A 20,512-nucleotide genomic window follows, 5' to 3' on the forward strand; every position below is an offset into this window, starting at 1 on the left:
GTGGATAGCACTTTCTCCTGTTGGTTTAAGGTATGCTCTTTCCCTTGCCCGAAATATGGCGAACTACGGCTACGACGGATAGTCGTTGAAGACGGGGTTGATGTGACATCGGTATAAATCAACGTTGACGATATATAGAGGAACGACTCTTTCTTCCTATATACTAGAGGCTGGTTAACGAGCCTATGTTGACGATTCGTCCCGTACTGACCGATCCGTCGACACATCTCCATCCCAATTCTTATTACCAGCCGAACGTTCCTAGCGGCCGGATTTGTTGGCATTATGTGCCCTCGGTATAATCCACTGTTCTCCTCATGCGAATCTTCAAGCCAAAGTGATCTCTTTTTATCTTCCTAGGTCTTTTCTTCCACGTGTTGTAAATGGTTCATCAGCTGTCCAAAAAGGTACGCCCTCTCATCTCCCGTTTCACTATGAAATTGTCCACATCATAGAGACATGTCCATCGCGGTAGGTTGCGAGAATTCACTGAGTAAATTATATTCTGTGAACCCGTTTCTTCGACCCACAAATTTTTCTTGACTCCTGGACGGAGGAATCGACGAAGCAACCAGCCCCGACGAAGCCTGGCAGCACAAGCTCTACGGCTATATCGTCGAGGATGACTTCGCCGAGGTACGCGAATGCTTCGATGGGATGACTATCTCGGAGCAATCTAAAGTACGCGTTCATGCACTATGTCGGCGGGCCTCCGGCCTTGTGCCCAACAGCGAGAGGCGATCGAGGAGGATGACTGGGATATCAATATTCGCACCCTTCGAGAAGTCAGGGAGTCATACGCCAAGTGCTTGTAAAGTACCGCTCTGCCTACGGGAATTATTCTTTAATTAACAGCTTTGGGCGGTTTCGTTGCATCCACCACAGTTATGCTCTATTGCAGATCCAGCAGTGTACTGTTTCGAGGAGGTTCGTTACGTAGTAGTTACTATCTGCTCCGAGAATCAATCCTCGTCCTCTCTTTCCTGTTGGCTGTGATTTTCGCCGTCGTTATCTGCAGCTTCCGCGTCCACACCGGTGTCAATACTGCCCACAGGCGGGAACCAGCCCCATCGCCGCAGATCGACTCTCATCTCCCCCGTGCGACCGTCTATGACCTCAACGCCCTCCGCCTCGAGCGCTTCCCGCTGGCGTTGTGCACCGTCCGTCTCTGGGCCACGCGATGAAATCACGCCAGAGGCGGCGAGGACGCGGTGCCAAGGGATGGGAGGCTGCACACCGGGCATGAGAAATTTCAGAGCTAGCATGATGTGCATCGTGGTTGTGAGGCATGCAAAGATCGCTGGAAAAGTTATTAGGCGCATACCATACCTTGACCTACATGTCGGGCATGCCTGGGCATACCGACAAGCTTTGCGACGTGTCCTGCGCGAGACAAATGAATAATCCGCAAGGTGAACCGCAAAAAAATATCTGCGCACCATATGATGTGACATGTTGCTGTGGGATCTGGCGGACGACATTGTACACCTCGTATAGACTTTAGATCCGACGGTCTATGAGGCGCAATGGAGCGCACGTACCGCTTCATGAAATTGAGCGCTGTCCATAGAATCTCTCTGCTCTATGAGCACATAAATACAACCACAAACTTTATTGTGATATCTCTGGGCCTCACTGTGAATGGATGTAGGCCAGCGCTCGAAGAGCAGCTCAACACGAATGCTCGAGTTCGATCAATGACTTTTTGGCGCTTGCTGAACATGGCACGATCACGTGAAATCGCGCTGCCGCCGATCACGATTCTACTGCGTATACCGTGACGACCGTGACTCTATCTGGCATATAGATCCTACTAACCACAGGTTCCCAAAGGCACCAACTTGTGAGTCCACGTAACTGTCGACTTTCACATCTAATTTTCTAATAACGTCGGCAACTCAGCGAAGAATCCCTGGGACATTCCTGTAAGAGTAAACACCCTTTATTCCTACAATCTCTGCGTTAACCTTGCCCTGAATGTGACGAAAGTCTCAGCAGCTCATTCAATTACAAGAGCATTCCTGCAACATGGATCCGCCCCCGAAATGGCCGCCGTATATCCTCGAGCAGTTCAAATGCATCCATCCCGACACGGCAGACGAATACGAATTCTACGGCCCATACAACACACTCCTCATGGACCTCTTCCCGCCCAAAGAACACTTCCAGGTCTGCCCGCAGCCCGCACAATCCTTGACTAGTTCCACCGCGACCAATTTCGCCTTCGTCGTGAAGCACCACGGGCGCCCGGTCTTCTTCCTGCACGTCAAGCCCGGCGTGCACATTAAGCGCTTGACAGACCGTGTCGAGGCAGACTTGCAGATGCGGCGGTGGTTCGAGGCGCTCGTGGACGAGTGCAAGCTCCCCGTGCTATATAGCGTCAGCGCTCTAGGCACACGCATCGCTTTCTACTCGTGCGATCGCGAGACGGGGTACATCGATCCGCTTTCGATAGAGCGCAATCTTGATCGGGTTACGGATACCGCACCGGCAACGCATTGGAATGTGGATGTCCAAACTGGGGCCCCGTTGATGCAAGAGAGTCTTCGCAGAATCAGAACGATGCTCGCAGAAGTGGAGCGGGAAGAAAGGGAGGCGGCAGAAGAGAATTTGGATGAAGAGTAAGATCAGTTGGACCGTAGGAATAAGTACTTGCAGTTTTCGGAGTTCGCGCTGGAAGGTGTGTTTGCCTGAACTTGGATAAACACATTCTCGACCTTGACTTTTACTTGACGATCATCACTTTATGTATGTTTCTCTTATTTTGCATCCGTCAACCCGATGCCTTGGCAGTCCCAGCTCCTTCAGATGCCTACGTGTGATCTCCCGAGAAAACGAATCTGCACCGCCATGGGAACTCGGCACTGCGTGCACCTTGTACGCAAAGTCAATCTTCCGGACGGTGTAGTGAGCAGTGTACACAGGTATACGCGATCCGACCGTGCATATCATGCCTACGGCAAACCCGGCATTGTGGCAAGACTTGCCCAGGCCCATCCCATCGAAGAGCATTTGCGCAGCCACATTTACTGGCTCACCGTGTCGGTGAGCAATTGAGAACTTGTGGAGAAAATCCTCCAGACTCACTGACGGGCTGCTTCCAAGAGGATCGTCCGTGCGACGACTTTGACGGCCAAAATGCTTAAATTCCAAGACGTCCAAAGAGATAAATTTGACCGTGACTTCCAACCGAACGTCCCTGAAAAATTAGCTGGCGACTGGCGGACACATCTTCCTAGTTTCATGAAATTTGCATGTGCCAATTGTAAAGTTGGTTTTCTCCATTAATTAGACGTTCTTCGGTGATACTTACTCGTGACCAGGCTACTCTGCGGACACCACCACCTACCTACCGCACACTACTACAATATTGATGACTGACACTAGCAGATCCACGACGATCGGAGGATGGAGACACCAGTGTCGGCTCACCTGTTGAGCACTGTCTCCTGAGAAGCGGTTGTACATGCCCGATCGCATTCAGAAACTTGATTACAGACTACCTATCAGAGGGTGTTCTGAAGATGATCGCCTACGGGGTGCGGGTTGGTTTGTCCATGCTCGAAGGTGATGACTTCGACGCTCACAGCGCATGCCAAGGGTCTCCGAATACTCTGCAATGTTGGCGATCAGTACCCAGCCGAAACAAAAAAGCCCGAATGCATCTATTTGTATACTCCACGTACTTACAGACATCATGCACACAAATGGTGGCTATGTCTCGTTGTAAATGCTTTACTTGAAGGGTCAAGCTCGCGGCATCTCTACGATGTCAAGGTCGCCTGCAAGGTCTCCGCCTACATCCACCACTCCAGCGTTCTCCTCATCGGCAGCCGGCTCTGTATCGTCAAAAGGGCCAAAGTTCAAGGATGCTCCCATGCTCCCGACGAAGCTGGGGGCGAATCGAATCTCGGACCGACAAGAAACGACGAATGACGGCCGAGTGCCGTTCATACCGTACTCATTGTCATGATTGACCTTGCGAAGGTTCAGCAAAAACCGAGAGATGATGATGTTGCTGAGTCTGGTCGGGTAGAAATTTGCATCAGAAGTATACGGAGATGACCCGCTTGTTGACTCACGCGATGGTGAAGTACGGGATGTCGATCTCTGTCTGTACAATTGCAAAGTGAGCATATGCTGACGGGGAAGGAAGCAATGCGTACGGCGACGAAACAGCACGTCAAGTCCGCAGCATTCAGGACGACCAATAAACTACGTGGTACGTCAGCATGGACAGTCGCACGAGAGATGTGTAATACACACCCGAAGTAGAGAGTGCCTGGAAACAGCGGACGTCAGAAACATACGGAAACGTATACAACTCGAGCACTTACCATCGCGAAGAAGAAGAGAAGCCAACGGTGTCTTCATACCGATCTGATCCGCGCTTCTCTGAAGCTTGTAGGTCTGAATCCAAGTGACAGATAATGCTATGGCATCTGCAACGATGAGACAGGCGCGGTTCAAGATGAAAACTGCAGTTCGGGGTGGTCGTCTCGTCAGAAGTCGAGGCACCTCGCAAGATCACGTACATCTGCCTGTGCTGTGAGCCAGATGCCAAGAAATATGAGGTAGTGGCCTACTAACTTGTCAGAAGTTTCCGGAGATAGTGCACTCTTAACTTCGCATTGAGTGACAGCCGAAGAAGACCCCAGCACAATGCTGATTTCAAGAACCTGCACTGAGCCATCAACACCAATTTCAAGAGAATGGCCATCGTGATATACCAGATTTATTGCAATAGGAACTAAGCACAATACGTGCACAAACAGGGCAAGTCTCCAGTCGTGGCAAAGGGCATATACTCGCAGAGCCGAGAACGCTAGAAGTGTGCCAAATCAGCCGATTTTTAGGAAAGTTATACGCCACGGGTGGATGTCGGGTGGACGCACTAACCTGCTGTAAGGATATTAGAAGGATAGAGTAGTCGAGGCGTCGGAGTTAGCCGAGGCGTTGAATACGCGCTCAACCGCGTAGATGGGTTTTTCGTCTTTACTTTACTCGCTGAAAACTTGCCTTCCGAATACACTCGGTTCAGTGCATTTCCCGCGACTTAAGGACCATCAAAGGCCGCAAAAGCCTTATACCTGCCCATACTAGGGACATCAGATAGAAGAAACCTGACCAAAAATAATACATAGATTCCCATCTGTAACAGTGCTCGTGTCAGATTTCACCATCTACTCTTACAGGAATGGGGACCTTTTAATAGGCTTTAATGGTGAGAGCACGTGAGAAATAATTGCGGACAAGCGGGGCGGGAACCCACAGTAGTGCAGTCCCAGTACGGCAAGAACAGCAGTGTTGCGAGTGCATGTCCAAGGCCAAAAAACCGATTCATGTGGAAGAGTAATGTAGATGCCGTTATCTTACTGCCCCAGATGAACTGCACCTCTTGGGAGAAGGTGACGATGTGGTCATGTAATATGAGCACTGTGGTTATCAGCAGCCTCAACAAATATGTATACTCCAATGAGCACTCACCAGCAGCTGCTGCCAGGTAGTAAGTGTCTACGATTCTGGCAATATATCGATATTTCAGTTCAAGCAAATATAGCAAAGCCACGAACCCCTGGGATACATCAAGAATGATGTCCTGGTTGGAGGTCGTTGCCGACATTGGGACAAACGGGTAAGGGGTCTTTCAAACAGCTCTTATAATATCCCCGTTCGAAATACCTGTACTAGATCGTAACTTCTCGTGTTGATGTTATCTGACTTCACAGCATCCGGGCAATGGACCCATCTAAAAAAGTATTGGTGTGAGGCTACCATATGCAACGATCATGCTCCTTGACGATTTGACCTTTGAAACTTCCTTGCAACTGTTAGGTAAGTGAAGGTGTATCATGACTTACACGTGGCCGCGTATAATTGCGGATAATCAGAGGTCTACGTTTGGAGACAAAGCTAAGACCAGGTAATGAAGAAGCCAGGCCACTGGAAAGTTGCTGACTGCCCCCAACAAACTTTGCACGCTGATATGCAAAGCACGGTCAGCGAATTCCAAAGAAGAAGATGTCATAGAAGAAGAATCAGTTTCCCAGCCGTCGGAGGCAATGCAGGCGAGCACCTTGTATCCGGAAAGTTCCATGTTACTTGGAAGATGTGGAAACCGAGTCAGATGCGCAGCCACCGAAACATAGCATACGTACTACTTTCTACATCTATAGAATGAGGTTGCATAGGAACTACCCCATTCAAAGGCGTGCACATCTGCACGATATCGAACGGTCGTCATCTGCGAAAGAATTGGCACAGTATGGGACCGAGGCAGGTCAGGATTCGCGACGTCATCGCTGGCCAGCAACGGTAGACCAGTTGAAAGCGGTGTGCTTTTTGACCAGAACGACATATCGCCTTGCAACCCCAATCACCCTCCGCGCAGCACACTCACATCGACTCGGCTTGGGCCAGAGTTAGCGACCGGCACCACCGGTAAGGAGGGGGGGCGTCCACGTGCCGACCCCCACCTCGCCTACTGAATACTGGATACTGAGCGGCGGAACCGAGTTCGGACGATCCAGGCCGCGGCTACGCGCGAACGAGAACGAACACATCGCACGGGCAGGCACGCAACCACAGCCACAGCAAACAGGGCTCACCTGTCACCCAGGGGGGGGGACCAATAGGACAATCGTGTGAGGCGCAGTCGCGCGTCGCGCTGCGGAGCAGGTAGGGCACGAGAGAGGTGCCTGTGACGTGCTCGCAGATCTCAGCTGCGCACGGGATAACGAGGGCGCGATGAGCTACGAATATCCGATGAGGCGTGGTGCGCGGTGGGAGAGCGGGCACGCATGGCAGAAGTAGGCGCATAGATACAGCCTCTAGGTAGCGGAAGACGGTCTTTCCTCTCTGACAGAGGGTAGAAGCTCTGGCCTGTAATCAGTGTTGATACTCCTCCGCGTTCACGGTCGATCGCGTACGGCATGTGGAATGAATAAATTCGGGGAAGTCGTAGGCTTCACCGATGGGGAGCGTGTCAATACGGTGCTGAGCTCCGGAAGGTGGTCCACGCTCACCTCGGCTCTGTGCTTGTCGGACCACCACCAGTGATGCGCAAGGGCTTAAGCTAGCGCCGCAGCTGGTGTGAACTTCCCCCTCCCCCCAAAAAAAAGAAAAATCAAAAAATACACTTCCGATATACTACCCACAATACTTGACCATCTCCAAAGACAAAAAGCCGCCCCTCACAACGAAAAAATACCAACTTTATCGTCCGCGCCACGTCACACCCGTGCACACGAAGGGAAGGCGCACAAGTCGGAAAAAAAAAGGGAAGGAAGACCAGCAAACCGGCTACAACTTCGAACCACGGCAAAAACACGATCCATGCGGGCAGAGCATCCAGCGTCAAATCGTCGAACTCGTCGCTGTCAACAACCTCCGCGCAGTGACCGGACGACACCCACAGCCCGGTCTTCGATCCAAAAAATAAATATATAAACTACACGCACCCCGCGGCGGCGAACCCAGTCCGGCCGTTCCTCAAGAGGACGAACGCGTACTGAATACAGGTTCGACTTCTACAGGACGGGCCGAACACGGCCCCACGAACGCGAGGAGCGGCAGCGAAACGACCGAAAAAAACACCTCTCGCCACCAGTGTCGCAGGGGACGTGCGCGCACACGCGAAGGATAGACGAACTGCACAGACACCGCACACCGGCAGAGGACCTGCAGCCGCCCGACCGAGTTCAGAGCGGCCCCCCCCCCCCCATACCGATATCGGATCGTCCAGTATGGCGAACTCGGGAAGCGTTACTTCGTCCCGTGGCGAGCTCGAAAGGCGACGGCGCGGCTTTGCCGCCGACCCCAGGGCGCTTGCGCACACTGCGACTCGACGCCCTATAGCCCGCATAAACATGCCGATCAGCACACAGCCCGACTCGACCCAAAACGAAATATACGCACCCCCAGGCTCGGCTGGAGTCTACACACCCAGTCTGACCGCTCCTCGAGAGAGCTGGTTCGCCAGTCCCATCCGTCGAGTTTCGACGCAGCACACTGCACATTGCAGAGGACCCACGGCCGTCCACCGCGGTCACTCCAGAATTCACCCACGACAGACCGAGTCCAGCGTCCTCCACGAAGACGCCACTCCCATCACGGCAGACCCACAACACGATGGTAAGGATCGTCCGTCGACGCCAGGCCCGACGCCCACCCAAAGAAGCGAGCACACCCGAACCGACCGCCGCCGGCTGTCCGCAACTATCGACCAGAACGCAGCCGTAGACCAACCCAATAATACATTCCGCGCCCCCAATCGATATCCGCATCCGGCGACCGAAGCGACTCCGTCCCTCCCAAACGCGAAAAAAAGGACGACGACGAACAAGCCCTCCGCCCCGCCACCCCACACCGGCACACGCCTGCCGCACACACCTCTTTCAAATTCAAAACCGCGGGCGGGGACGGGGGGCGGACTGATCCCCTCGCACCCTGGAGACGCGGTCGGACCCAAATTCCAACCTGCGTGCGCTTTCTCGCGCGGAGGTGCGGGCAGTCCCTCCACCGAGCACGCGGCGAGCACCGAACGGGTACGGCGTGCAGCACCAGGGAGGGGAGTCCACGTGTCGATCCCCCGCTCGCTCATTGCGTGCTGGGTGGCGGAACCGAGCTCGGACGACCCGGGTCGCGCGCCGAATAGGCGGGGGGCCGACACGCGAATAACAACACACAACGTGCATACCGCATGGGCAGGCACGCGTCGCCCGGGGACCTATATTTAAGAACTCGCGCGCTGCGGCGGAGGCGGCTTGCAGATCGTAGCTGCGCACGGGGGGGTAACGAGGGCAGGGTCGTCGGCGCGCGCCGAACATGGACATATACCGAGTACGCCGCCGGAGCCTATCCGGATGTCGGACGGACGTCTTCAATATAGCGTTGATATCCGAGAATAGTCACTGCGCGCTATGTCCGCCGGTGTCGCAGAGATATCTTGCTGATATCAAAGTCTAATATCGGCGTATGAGCTGAGTCCGAGAGCGCAGAGACGTCTGAGCTGGGGGACCAAACCAGCCCGAGGCAAGGGGCAAAGAGTCGACGCGCTCAGCGGGGATCTAACTGCGGAGCGCACATTATCAACTGAGAAGCTGTACAAGTGCACCGGCTGACCTTGTATTTAGGTGAAGACAAATTGAATGTACCCAAATGCTCCTTCCTTGAGGGATTTTGCGAAACAAGGACTTGGGGATATTTTTGTGCTGTGCGTCCATTGTGCGTGACCTCTGCCGACCGTCGGATATCATATGCGCGAGATTCAGTACTTGGTGGGCGGTGGGAGAGCGGAGAGCACGCTCCGCAGCCGCAGCCGCAGCAGAGTAAGTTAGGACCGTGGAAACGACGGAAGGTGGGGAAGCAGGCTTGTAGAGCGGAGCCAACGGGTCGCGACGCGAACGCGAATGCGGAGCGAACTCGCAAGTCTGCATTTCCGTTTGGAGTGATCATGCGTGGGACGGTGGGAGGACGCGTAGTGGAGTGTTGAAGCTTGAGCTTGAAGCTGGAAGAGTACTTGGGGTGCGCGAGGGTCGGCTTGGCGGAATGCGAGAAGCCTGATCTGGAAGTAGGATCCAGGATGGGGCCTCGAGCCCAGCCTGAAGTAGTCCGGAGGCGGTGATGACGATGATGTGGCGGGGTCAGCACGGTGAGCGGTGTCAGAGCGTGCAGCGTAACCTCGACACCCACACGGGCGCTCCGGCGCGTCTCTGTCCTCGCTAGGCCGGGTGCGCCAAGACGGAGGAAGCGGCCGTGACGCCGGGGCCGGCCGCGGCATGGCACGCGTGTTGCGTTGCCAGCGAGGTGCAGACTTCCCCCATTGGTGGGCGCACGATCTGCCCCACATCAAAAGCCAGCACAAGCCTCAAAACGGGCCACCCTCCCTCGCACTCCATATCCACCACGTCCCTCCAGCCAGCACGTCGCAGCGCCGCACTGACCCCCGCCGCCTGTTCACCCGCGTCATCAGCCCCCCGGCGCCCGCCAGCATGTCCGCGCTCGCCCGCCCGCTCGCCCGGCCCCCGCCCGTCTTCACCGCCGCGCCCGTCCCGTCCCCCACCAGCGCCGCAGAGTGGAAGCACGAGCCCTCGACCCTCGCCGTCCTCTTCGGCCTCCGCCTCCCCTACCGCCCCCCGCGCTCCCCCGCCGCCGCCTTCCTCTGGCGCCGCCGCCTCTGGTTCGAGACCACCTTTGCCCTCTCCATGATCCAGCCCTGGGAGAAGGTCCTCGTCCGTCAGTCTCCTCCCTTCTCTTTTTCCTTCTTCCCCTTACCTTTCCCTATTCTCGCGCGCTCCTGCTGACCCCCACACAGTCCTCATCTCCTACGCCACCCTCCTCTTCGTCCTCCTCGCAGCGTACGCCTACCTCCCCGCCCACCTCACCTACCTCCGCGCCCGCGCCGCCTACTACCTCCTCGGCGCCGAGCCCGACCCCCGCCTCGCCTCCGCCTGGGGCGCCGTCGCCGGCTTCGTCGCCGACTGGAACGCCAGCGTCGCCCCCGCAGCCGTCAGCGAGCTATAGCCGCGACAGCGGACGGAGGACGGAGGATACAGGGTAGGGGTTACAGTGGCGTTCTTGGTTCGGAGCGAGGATCTTGGGTTGGGTGGAGGCCCGCGTGGAGGAAGAGGGCGGGATACTGTCGTCCCCGGCGGACGGAGTGCGGGGGCGTGGGGACGACGCGTGCCCGCCTGTGAACAGGCTCGGCCTCGGATGTGTATTATCGTACGTGCGCGTAATTCAGAGGCGTGGATGTATATACCCGTGGACGGCGGCGCACGCCTGTCGCATTCTCCGCTCTCCTCAAGCTTACCCCCCGAACGCTGCTGCACGCCGGGACCGGCCGTGCCATCACTGGTATCGTCATCGGACTGCGATTCCCCCCACCGACGTGAGCGCTGTCAGATTCGGACGCGGACGTGCAGCAGCTGGCACATGTGTATCTATATGTTATATACCAGTCGTGCGAGTCCGCGGTGAGAACGACGCAGGCAGTATACGACCCAGCTGCTGAACTGCCTCGCAAATCACCGGCCGCACCCCTTGGCATCCAGTCCAGAGAGCAACGTATATACCTCCGGGTTCAAAAGCGCTCGTTCGAAGCACCCCGCTGAAAACCCAAGTGCCGCCCGGGCTCGTCCCCATAAACCACACCAGGCGCACCCCAGCCAAAACTCAAAAGCACACTATAGTCTATATACGATATCGACCGCACACCGCGAAATAAAACGCATCCCACTCCCGCTCCTCAACAATCAAACCCAAACACGAACCCCTTCTTTTCGCCCTCCCCCTCCTCGCCCTCCTCGCCCTCCTCGCCCTCGCCAACGGGAGCACGCGCGGGACACACCCCCGCGCCAAACTCCTCGCTCAACAGCAGCCCCACCGCGTTGCGCGCCGCGAGCGCCTCCGTCTCCATCGTCGAGATGAACCTGCGCGTGCAGCGTGTCAGCGTCAAGCGTACAATCCACCGGGGCACGGAACGAGAAGGAGAACGCAAGAAGAGGGAGGGGGGCGCGATCGCGAGACGCGCTCCTCCGCAAAGTGCGAGAAAATGTGAGTTGGGGAGTTCTCGCGGCGATGTGGAGCGAAGGGCACGAAGGGACGCGCGCGCGACGAGGGCAAGAAATTACACACCAGGCTCTCCAGGGGGAGGAGCTGTCGCGAGGCGTGCGCATTTAGAACAGCGGCAAGAATGGGTGTGCGATGCTCGTCACCAGGTGTGATTAAAAAAAACAAATTTGAGAAGCGGTCAGAGCGCCATGCGTGCAGAGGTGGAGCAAAACCCGCACATCGCCAAGGGAGAAAGAAACAACACGACCACCGGGGAACAGCAACCAACACCGGAAGAGAGACACGACCAAAAAAAAAAATACACGCACGGCTCGAACGCGTTCACGTAGTACAGCCCCTTCGCAAGCCTAATCGGCGGGAACCTCGCCGTCGGCCGCAGCACCGGGTACGCATCCCACTGCACCCAAAAAAAAAAAACGAAAACCATCAGCGACCGCACCCACCCAACACGACGCCAAACGCACCTCCTTCCGCAGCACCCACCCCACATCCCCAAACACGCCCTCCAGCCACGCGTCCCCCACGCGCTCCCGGGAGAATATCTTGACCACCCACTCCTCCGGCACCGCCTCCTCCCCGTCGCGCCGCCGCACGCGCCCGTGGTACGTCAGCGAGTTGAACTCGGGCGCGCGGCCCCCCCGCTCCGCCCCCGCGCTCGTCGTGAGCACCTCCGTCGGCGGGCGCGCGACCCCAAAGTACGCCGCCGACGGGCGCGGCGTGCGCGTGCTCAGCAGCGTGACGTGCAGGTGCACGTACGGCTGCGGCGGCACGAGCGCGGCTACCGCCGCCGGGAGCGCGAGCGCGCTCGTGTGGAACGGCGCGGCGAGCACGACGCCGCGGTATGTCTGCGTCTGTGCCGTGCTTGCGTCTGAGTTGCTGCTGCTGCTGCTGCTGGTGAGCACCCAGCCGTGCTTCGTCGGCACGAGGCTCGTCACCTGGCGCTGGGTGAGTGGCAACGAAGCGGGGAGGAAAGAGGGAAGGGGAGGACGCACGGAGGTGTTCAGGTGCACGGACGCGTTGCTCCGCGCAAGGAACTGCTCGAAGAGCTGGAAGTTCCCGCCCTTGACGCTCGTCGCGCCCGTCGCCGCGAGGGACGCCATGCCCTCCAGCGCGTGGATCCTGTGTGCGTTCTGCGTCACGATCAGCGGGGGCACAGAGCGCGCGCGCGGAGCGGAACGGCGATGTGCGCACCTGCCCGTAGTTGACGCGCGTGACGGCGTCGATCACCTCCCGCGTCCACCGGCGGTCCACGCCCTGCAGGTCAAAGTACTCCGTCGTCGTCTGCGCGATGACGCCCGCCCATCCGAGCGTGTCTGCCAGCGCGGTCATGTTGGGGAAGCCCGGCGTGCCCGGTGCGTACAGCGTGAGCATGTCCGACACCATCGATCGGACGCTGCACAGCAACTCAGTGTGCTGTCAACACAAACGAAAGAGCTACGCACAGAGCTTGCGTTTTCCGCGGTGCGTGGTAGCCATACCGCCAGAGCGCCTTCAGGGTGTTCCACCACCCGCCGAAGAAGCCTCCGCCGTTCTAGAGCGCAGCGTTGAGAGAACTCTGCGAACAAGCAATCGAGGGGGAAGCGCCAACGCACCTCGACGACGAACTCCCCGCCGTCCCAGATACCCATCACCCCGTCGTCGTCGTCACCAAAGTCGATGCGCTCGAGCCCGAACTCGTCCGTCGCCCGCCAGAGGATCTTGTTCGCACCCACGAAGATGGACGCGCCGAGCTCCACCGGCTCGTACGCCGCGTCCCCGTACGGGTGCACCACCGTGCTCCCTGTACGCGCACGCACCCGTCAGCCACCGCAATCGCACACATTACATCCCACGTTCCGGAGGAGATTATACGCACGTCCGCCGATATACCCGCTCCGCTCGTACACGTCCACCTCGACGTCGAGCCCGAACCGCTCGCGCGCCTTCGCGATCCAGAACGCCGCTGACGACCCGCCCGCGCCCGCTCCAATAACCGCGATCTTGTTCGGCGGCTCCGCGGGTTGTGTGACTTGTGCAGGAGAGAGCGGGGCCTGGTGACGGGAGAAGAAGGGGATCTGGAATGCGTGTGTCGCGGTGATCAGCGGGAGCAGAAGAAGGAATGTGTGCATCGTTGTAAAGCCGGTGTCGGGCCCGTGAGGAGTCTGATTATATGTGTCGAGATAGGTATCACTGTCGTTGTTGGAATGGGCGTCGTGGTTGTGTGCCGCACTCACGCACTATTGGCGCCGGCGTCTGGGCGTGGTCTGAGTGCACGGTGCGTTTCCTTGTATGGCAGGTCTCGTTGTTCGCCCGCTTCTTCAAGCGCATTTTCATTGCGTGAGTTTGTGGGCGGGGGCTGCGGGCAGATCATACTCACTGAATACGCCAGTGGAGGATTTACTTCTGAAGGTACCATCTTCTCTAACAACAGACTAGGACGAAGCGTGCTTGTGCTGGTCTTCTTACCCCTCCGCACTGTCGGTGAGAGGACTATTCGTCGTAAGACAGAAGACTATATGACATTTCTGAGCTGCCCACGGACCGGGCACGTTTTATGTACATCCCAACTTTTAGTCAGCCCGGGACGTCCTCAAACTCTGGTAAGCTCGGTTCACAAGTAAACGACGAAGCATAACGCGAGATACAGATGGAAACGGATGAAGGATGACCCCCAGTGAAAAACGCATATTCCAAGAACGAACCAAGACGCACAAGATCACGGCTTGACTTGGACTATCAAGCTTCAATGGGCAATCCCTGCAAGCGGATTTTTATTTGCAGTTATTGACGTTCAGTGGCAGATGGCATAATCCCTGTGCGATGCGTTTCCTGCCTTCCACAACACAATTCTGATCCGACTAAGTGCATAAATAAGAGTTTTGAAGCTATTCCGAGAAAATGTTCAACGTCAAATTATATTATTTTCAGTGTTAGTTGAGATATGGGTGTAAGCAGCCTGAGAAACGCATGAAGGACATCGAAATCCAAAAATTTGCGTTGAACGTTACCTCGGCATACTCATTAGCTCCACTTTTTCTCACTGGAACAAAAGGCGCGGTGTAGCCGTTGACGTCGCAAATGCGTCGCACATTCTGATACTTAGTCAAGCTCATCCTAAGAGGTGTTCTACTGGAGCAATTGTTTTAATTTGACTTGGGGCAAGTGCTATGAGCATCACAAAGTCAAGTTATAATGTTATTTTGGTTAAAATTTGAAGGGATTGCTTCGAAGTGTACACTATCGTTGACCCTGTAGTGCAAGGTGTCTTGCACTTCTGTCGCCATGCATTCAGACTGAGCCCATTTGACCCCAGGATTTTTCCTACATAATATTTAACATATAAAGCATGCCTTCAACACTTCCCGTAATTTTTTCTTGATTTTGTGTCATCTTGAGAACTTGCGCAAGGAAGAGACTCATTTGCAAGCAAGAGCGCCCAATCGGTCACAGATCGTCACAATTGCCGACATGCCGTTCCTTTGTCTGTCCCCTAGTCGGAGTTCAAAATACAGCGCTTCATTGTCACGCCTAAGTCACGTCCACCCTGCAAGTTGTGGACCACGTACTGTTCCCCATGGAAGTTTGCACTCAAATTATATGTCTAAGATGCTAGGGACAATTTCAACTACTACAGATTTTTTGGTGAATTTTGGTGAAGTAGAATTCCTAGGAGAGTGCATCTTGCACTTCTAGGTCACTTTGCACTTCAGGGTCAACGAACGCTTCAGCCACCGTACGTGGCGTAGGCGGCGTAGGCGCTGGGGTCCTTCCCGGTGGCGCTTCGCTGACTAAGCGGCCGTTCCCTTTGGAGGGATTGCCCCTCCCCATAAGTATAAAGCCAGGCGTTTCTCCCGTTTACCCCCATTTACCAACCTTTCTTCACCTACAAGACGACTTCCACGATTCTGTGTGACCGGCCGAGTGTGTGCATGTTTCAACCTTTACGAGCTATCCACGTCACTCATTGATCCCTCTTTCTCTCCAGACTTTACTGCCCGCACCATGTCTATCTCACCGATCCTGGGAGATACCCGCCATCGACACATTAAACGACTTAGTCCCTGCTCTTCATTCCTATGTAACCACGCGCACCTCCCTCCCGAGGCGCGCAAGAGCCGGTGTCGGCCATTCACCGACGTCGACCGACTACTTAGCCCTGTTGTAACCGAAGCATGCAAGAGCCGGTATCGACCATTCACCGACGTCGACCGACTACTTAGACCCGCCGTACCTGGGTTACATGGGCCCCCGGACGGAGTCACAGGAGGTCGAACCAGATCGGTCGAACACGTGCGAGAGATCCTGTGATTTGACGCGTCGATCCTGTACCATGTCCCATCTGAATTGCACTTTGCTCGATGTAAGGCTATCTGTCGAATTTTGCCTGCACGCATGTCTCGATTAGCTATACATTATACGTTGTACTTGTGCCCAGTGTACTTGTACTTATATCATCTCTTTGCACCCACGCCGAGCTCATCATGTGACAGAGACATGGATGCGTCACCGTAGTCAGCTAAATCTACTCGTTTCCTCGTTTACTCATGTCACCACCACGTCTGCACTCTTATCCTCCTGCATCCAGTCGCTCTGACTTCCAGAGCACGATGCTTATTATACCGGCTGATCGCTCTCACTCAAGCTCACCAATGGCTCCATGAGAGCACCCACCCCTCGCTTACTGAAGACACCGCCGCGGGCGAAGACAATGCAGCGGCAAGCTCGAGCTCCAAGAAGCCCATCGTCAAGGCACCGCCGAAAGCGCGCACACTGCGCGAGATCAAGCTCGAGATGCCGATTTTATATGCGGCCGAAGACACCGTCGAGAAGTGGCTCAACAGCCTTCTCTGCCTCAATGTGACGGTCATGCCACGCTCGAGCGCACACAGCTGCCCGCACCCCGCACAGTACGAACTGTTCTACATCTCATTCCCTGTCTAATCTCGCAGCAGTTCCAGGAGAACAAGTTTGCTTTCTGGTGCACGCGTGGTGCGCATTGCGACACATCCGGACTATGTGAACGTGTGCTCGTCTTCCTGATGGTAATCCTCTGATGTGTCCCTATTGACGAGGTACGGCGACAGTTTCTGTGCCAGGCACCCAAGCACCTGAAATGTCCTCAAATTTACTTATCAGATGGTCGAGAGATCCCCTCAGCCGTACTCGCAGTTGCTGCTGATTACCGTAGTAAGTACTGCCTGCTTTTGTACGTGCAAGTGTAGATCACGTTGTGCTAATCTTCCGCGTATGAGATCCTTTCTCGCAGATTCGCCACCACATCTATTGCGTATGGACATCGTGTTCGTTCAGATGACGATGACGAGCGTGTGTGGGCAGGGGTGCGCGGGTGCGGGCGCGCGGGCGGGGATACGGGCAGGAGCGGGAGCGGGGGCGAGAGCGAGAGCGAGAGCGGAGCAAGTCGAAGTAGATCGCGCGATGTCGCAGGAGCTCGCACGACGCCGAGGGTACTCACACGACGTCGAGTGTAGTCACAGTGTATTAAATCACGACAATACAATTATTATACAGCAGCTTAATATTCGAGTAGGTGCGAAGTCTCTCAATTCTCCCGCTTGGCACTGTGTTAGCCTGCGACCACGTTCGACTGGCCTTGCTCAAGATCGCATATAGTCCAAAATCTCACGGCTGGTCGCAGCTGGTCACAGCCACGACCTCGTGCGACTCGCTGCGATCTCACAAGACGCGTTTTCCACTGGGGATGACCACCGCTCGGCACGGTGCAGAAGAGTGGAGAGGGCAGAGACCTTAAGCCCATGCGTTGAGTCATTGTTTCTATTAGCACGAGAGCGGGAGATTTCGAAAATTTTGCCAAACTCGCTGTCACCAGAAGTTTCGCAAATATTGCATTATTTCAGCACAAAATCATACGACGTTTAAATTTACACGCACGGTCTCAGACAGGTAGCCTGATGATTGGGGGTGATGAGTCCTGGGTAAATTCCGCGAGGCTCAGAGCTAGATCTGCCACCATTTATTTGCAAGGTACACGAGGTGGATGGCGTATATTCCCTTCTTTAGAAGGTCTGCTGCTGCTTTGGGATAAGAAGGAATGCCGAAGTTATAGCCTGTGACCCGGACACCGAGAAACCTCATGCGGACGGATGTTAACGCAACATATGGGGTTAAAGTGTAGCGCGGAGGAACAATCTGATGATAGCTTTTGATCTCTGTGGATTGCCGGTGCGTTGCCCGGCGAAAATCCTAGCGACCGTGTAACTTTGCGCTGAGCAAATGACAACTTTGCCATGTGCGCGCCCTGAGCTTGAGTTGTTTTCCATGTTCAGTAGTTGTTGGCGACCACAGAACGAACACGCGTGGAACACCGTTGGCTAGATTACGGACGGCAGTAACCCATGTTGTTCAGTCAGAGAGCACTCACCCACGGGAACTTCGACTCCGACTTTGAGACAATCCACATGATGTAGGATTGCGGAGTAGAACGGTCCCGACAAGTCGCAAGTTCTCCTATATGAGGCACCTTCCCGACCTACGTCGATCAGTTTCAAATAACATTCCAAACAATTATAACGCACTACTTAGCGCTCGTCATTGATGCGCGTTCTGAGCGAGGAGCATTAAAGGAGGTTGCTACATGGCACTCTTCCCCATCAGCACTCGCCCATGTTCACCGTTCTTGGTGCACCGATGTTCCGCGTTCCTGCTACTGTCGTTTTCGTTGCAGCACTGTGGGCGAGCTATGCGTGTAAGTGTTCTACGGCATCATGGTGGCTGTACCTTGAACGTACCTCTGACAGCTGCTACTGCACTCCATGGCCACCGTTCGGTGAAGGATACCGTACCTTTTGACGGGCAGTACCTTGCGGCCAACTCCAGCAACACGCAAACGGAGTGGTGGTACATCCAGGGAGTCTCTGAGCCTGTCGGTGACGAATTACCTTCCAGCGTGACAGTGACCTTCTACCAAGGTAGGTAACGCGTGTTCTTGGGGTGAAGCATATCGTTCTGACAACTGCTCTGGACTGGTAGGCAACGTCTTATACACCAGTCCTGCAGGTTCCACGGAGCCTGAATTCACTATCAGTATCGACGGATTCTTGTCGAATGGAACGGCTTATAATGTCAATATTCCAACGACTACCGGCACCATCACTACTGAAGGCCAAGCCGTTGACGGTACATGGGGGGTACTGCCGGGAAATTCCTCTTGAGCAGCGACTTAAACACCTTCACGGTCGAGTTGAACTCACCAGAGTATGGGATCTCTGGATCCATCGTCTTGACCTCCAGCGCGTCGCCCCATTATGCTTGCAATGTCACCGATGACCCCTACTTCGACACCGCCGTGCCCACAGGAGTGTCGCTCAGTCCCACCGAAAAGATGATGTTTACCGAGTTCGGCTGGACCGTGACGATCCCCGGCGGACGCGCCGTTGTGGACCTTCTCATCGACGGCACGCCGCTGCAGTTCACCGGGAACGGGTACCACGACCACAACTTCTCCCCCGCGCCCGTCTTTGGCTATGCCTCGCAGTGGTACTGGGTCCAGGCACAGCTCGGGCCGTACCTCGTCGCCGGTGTGGTCATGCAGGCGATCAACTCGACGAACCTCGCCAATACGGGCTACCTCAGCGAGTCCGGCGTGGTCTTGCAGAACCAGTGCAGCTTCCAGGGCTCGCGGACGGTGGACTTCAACACCGTTACGCCTTACGGCGCTAGTCTCGACAATGTCACTGGCGCCGTCGTCCCGCAGGGCTTCCTGTTGGGCTTCACGCTGGAGGATGGGGAGCAGTACAGTTTCAACCTGACTACCGTTGGAACATTCCCAGACACGGCCATCTATTACAGGTGGATCGGGACTGCTACTGGTGGGAAGGTTGGCGGAGTGGAGTACACGGGGACGACCATACACGAATGGTTGGACCCCAGTTTGTCGTTGTATACTCCATCTCAGTAACCTGCGGGTAATTAGTACGGTGCGCTGCGCTTGTATTAGGGTAATGGTCAAGACGTACCAGACATAGCAAGCATGCTACCGAGACGTGCAGACCGGAAAAAGTAGCTCGAGAACGAGCGCATACTTCTCAGAGCGGAACGGAATAGGTTTAACCGGTTGAAGCAACGTGGATTCCAGTTGACGCGATGAGCCGTAGTCGTTCTTCAACCGTTCGGCTAGACATGCATACAGCACGAAGGCGCGCACCTGTGAAAGGCGCAATTAATGCGAATTGGCGCAGTTCCGACCTAACACGAACATGAACGCCCCGAGCTCCACCGGCTCGAACGTGGCGTCCCCGTACGGGTGCACCACCGTGCTCCCTGCGCCCGCCCGTCAGCCCGCACAACATATGGACCAGGGAGTTTACGCACGTCCACCGATGTATCCACTCCTCTCGGACCCTCGACGTCCAGCCCGAACTGCGCGGGCCTTCGCGATCCAAAACGCCGCCGAGGGTGCGACCTTGCTCGGTCACGGCTCTGCCGGTTGTGTACCTTGTGCAGGAGAGAATGGGGCCTGGTGATGGGAGAACAGGGGATCTGGAAGGCGTGTGTAGCGGTGATCAGGGGTAGCAGAAGAAGGAATGTGTGCGTCGTCGCGATGGATGGTAGATATTCCCTTCTTTAGAAGGTCTGCTACTGCTTTGGGATAAGAAGGAATGCGTAAATTACAGTGTGTGACACACATGCACCGAGAAACCTCATGCCGACGGACGTTGACAGAACATATATATATGGAGTTAACGTACTGCGCGGGAACAATCTGATGATAGCATTTTGATCTCTGGATTGCTGGTGCATTACCCGGCGAAAATCCTAGCGCCCGTGTAACTTCTGTTCTGAGCAGATGACAACGTACGCGCCCTAAGCTCAAGCTATTTTTCGTCCTCAGCAGTTGCTTCGAACCACCGAAATAACGCGCGTGGAACACCGTTGGCTAGATCAGAGATGGCACTGACCCATGTTGTTCAGTCAGAGTGAA

The 20,512-nt window shown here is 55.6% G+C and overlaps 9 protein-coding genes across 9 annotated transcripts; 6 read left to right on the forward strand and 3 right to left on the reverse strand.

Moving 5' to 3' along the window:
- Window positions 1-962: 962 nt before the first annotated feature.
- Window positions 963-1,568, reverse strand: SCP_0601140 (Alkyltransferase-like protein; the record flags this gene model as incomplete). Its single annotated transcript, XM_027759248.1, has 4 exons — window positions 963-1,258; window positions 1,330-1,383; window positions 1,440-1,488; window positions 1,542-1,568. 4 exons carry the CDS (start codon window positions 1,566-1,568, stop codon window positions 963-965), a joined length of 426 nt encoding a protein of 141 aa, XP_027615049.1.
- Window positions 1,569-2,028: 460 nt separating this feature from the next.
- Window positions 2,029-2,625, forward strand: SCP_0601150 (hypothetical protein; the record flags this gene model as incomplete). Its single annotated transcript, XM_027759249.1, has 1 exon — window positions 2,029-2,625. One exon carries the CDS (start codon window positions 2,029-2,031, stop codon window positions 2,623-2,625), a length of 597 nt encoding a protein of 198 aa, XP_027615050.1.
- Window positions 2,626-3,747: 1,122 nt separating this feature from the next.
- On the reverse strand, window positions 3,748-5,623 carry SCP_0601160 (hypothetical protein; the record flags this gene model as incomplete). Its single annotated transcript, XM_027759250.1, has 12 exons — window positions 3,748-4,024; window positions 4,083-4,114; window positions 4,167-4,215; window positions 4,267-4,282; window positions 4,338-4,478; window positions 4,536-4,546; window positions 4,591-4,679; window positions 4,731-4,825; window positions 4,896-4,902; window positions 5,273-5,436; window positions 5,488-5,522; window positions 5,574-5,623. 12 exons carry the CDS (start codon window positions 5,621-5,623, stop codon window positions 3,748-3,750), a joined length of 966 nt encoding a protein of 321 aa, XP_027615051.1.
- Window positions 5,624-7,745: 2,122 nt separating this feature from the next.
- On the forward strand, window positions 7,746-8,738 carry SCP_0601170 (hypothetical protein; the record flags this gene model as incomplete). The annotated part of the gene is made up of 1 exon (XM_027759251.1): window positions 7,746-8,738. One exon carries the CDS (start codon window positions 7,746-7,748, stop codon window positions 8,736-8,738), a length of 993 nt encoding a protein of 330 aa, XP_027615052.1.
- A 1,041-nt stretch (window positions 8,739-9,779) lies between these two features.
- On the forward strand, window positions 9,780-10,524 carry SCP_0601180 (hypothetical protein; the record flags this gene model as incomplete). The annotated part of the gene is made up of 2 exons (XM_027759252.1): window positions 9,780-10,236; window positions 10,316-10,524. 2 exons carry the CDS (start codon window positions 9,780-9,782, stop codon window positions 10,522-10,524), a joined length of 666 nt encoding a protein of 221 aa, XP_027615053.1.
- Window positions 10,525-11,248: 724 nt separating this feature from the next.
- SCP_0601190 (FAD/NAD-binding domain-containing protein) lies at window positions 11,249-13,682 on the reverse strand (the record flags this gene model as incomplete). The annotated part of the gene is made up of 8 exons (XM_027759253.1): window positions 11,249-11,432; window positions 11,883-11,971; window positions 12,039-12,509; window positions 12,567-12,704; window positions 12,766-12,967; window positions 13,017-13,105; window positions 13,167-13,354; window positions 13,430-13,682. The coding sequence occupies 8 exons, from the start codon at window positions 13,680-13,682 to the stop codon at window positions 11,249-11,251; spliced, it is 1,614 nt and encodes a 537-aa protein (XP_027615054.1).
- A 3,007-nt stretch (window positions 13,683-16,689) lies between these two features.
- SCP_0601200 (hypothetical protein) lies at window positions 16,690-17,042 on the forward strand (the record flags this gene model as incomplete). Its single annotated transcript, XM_027759254.1, has 2 exons — window positions 16,690-16,740; window positions 16,806-17,042. 2 exons carry the CDS (start codon window positions 16,690-16,692, stop codon window positions 17,040-17,042), a joined length of 288 nt encoding a protein of 95 aa, XP_027615055.1.
- Window positions 17,043-18,195: 1,153 nt separating this feature from the next.
- SCP_0601210 (hypothetical protein) lies at window positions 18,196-19,489 on the forward strand (the record flags this gene model as incomplete). The annotated part of the gene is made up of 4 exons (XM_027759255.1): window positions 18,196-18,277; window positions 18,330-18,500; window positions 18,562-18,719; window positions 18,773-19,489. 4 exons carry the CDS (start codon window positions 18,196-18,198, stop codon window positions 19,487-19,489), a joined length of 1,128 nt encoding a protein of 375 aa, XP_027615056.1.
- Window positions 19,490-19,787: 298 nt separating this feature from the next.
- SCP_0601220 (hypothetical protein) lies at window positions 19,788-20,054 on the forward strand (the record flags this gene model as incomplete). The annotated part of the gene is made up of 1 exon (XM_027759256.1): window positions 19,788-20,054. The coding sequence occupies one exon, from the start codon at window positions 19,788-19,790 to the stop codon at window positions 20,052-20,054; it is 267 nt and encodes an 88-aa protein (XP_027615057.1).
- Window positions 20,055-20,512: the final 458 nt, after the last annotated feature.

This window comes from Sparassis crispa, assembly GCF_003851025.1.
Source record: "Sparassis crispa DNA, contig_000005F, whole genome shotgun sequence".
NCBI classification, from domain to species: Eukaryota; Fungi; Basidiomycota; class Agaricomycetes; order Polyporales; family Sparassidaceae; genus Sparassis; species Sparassis crispa.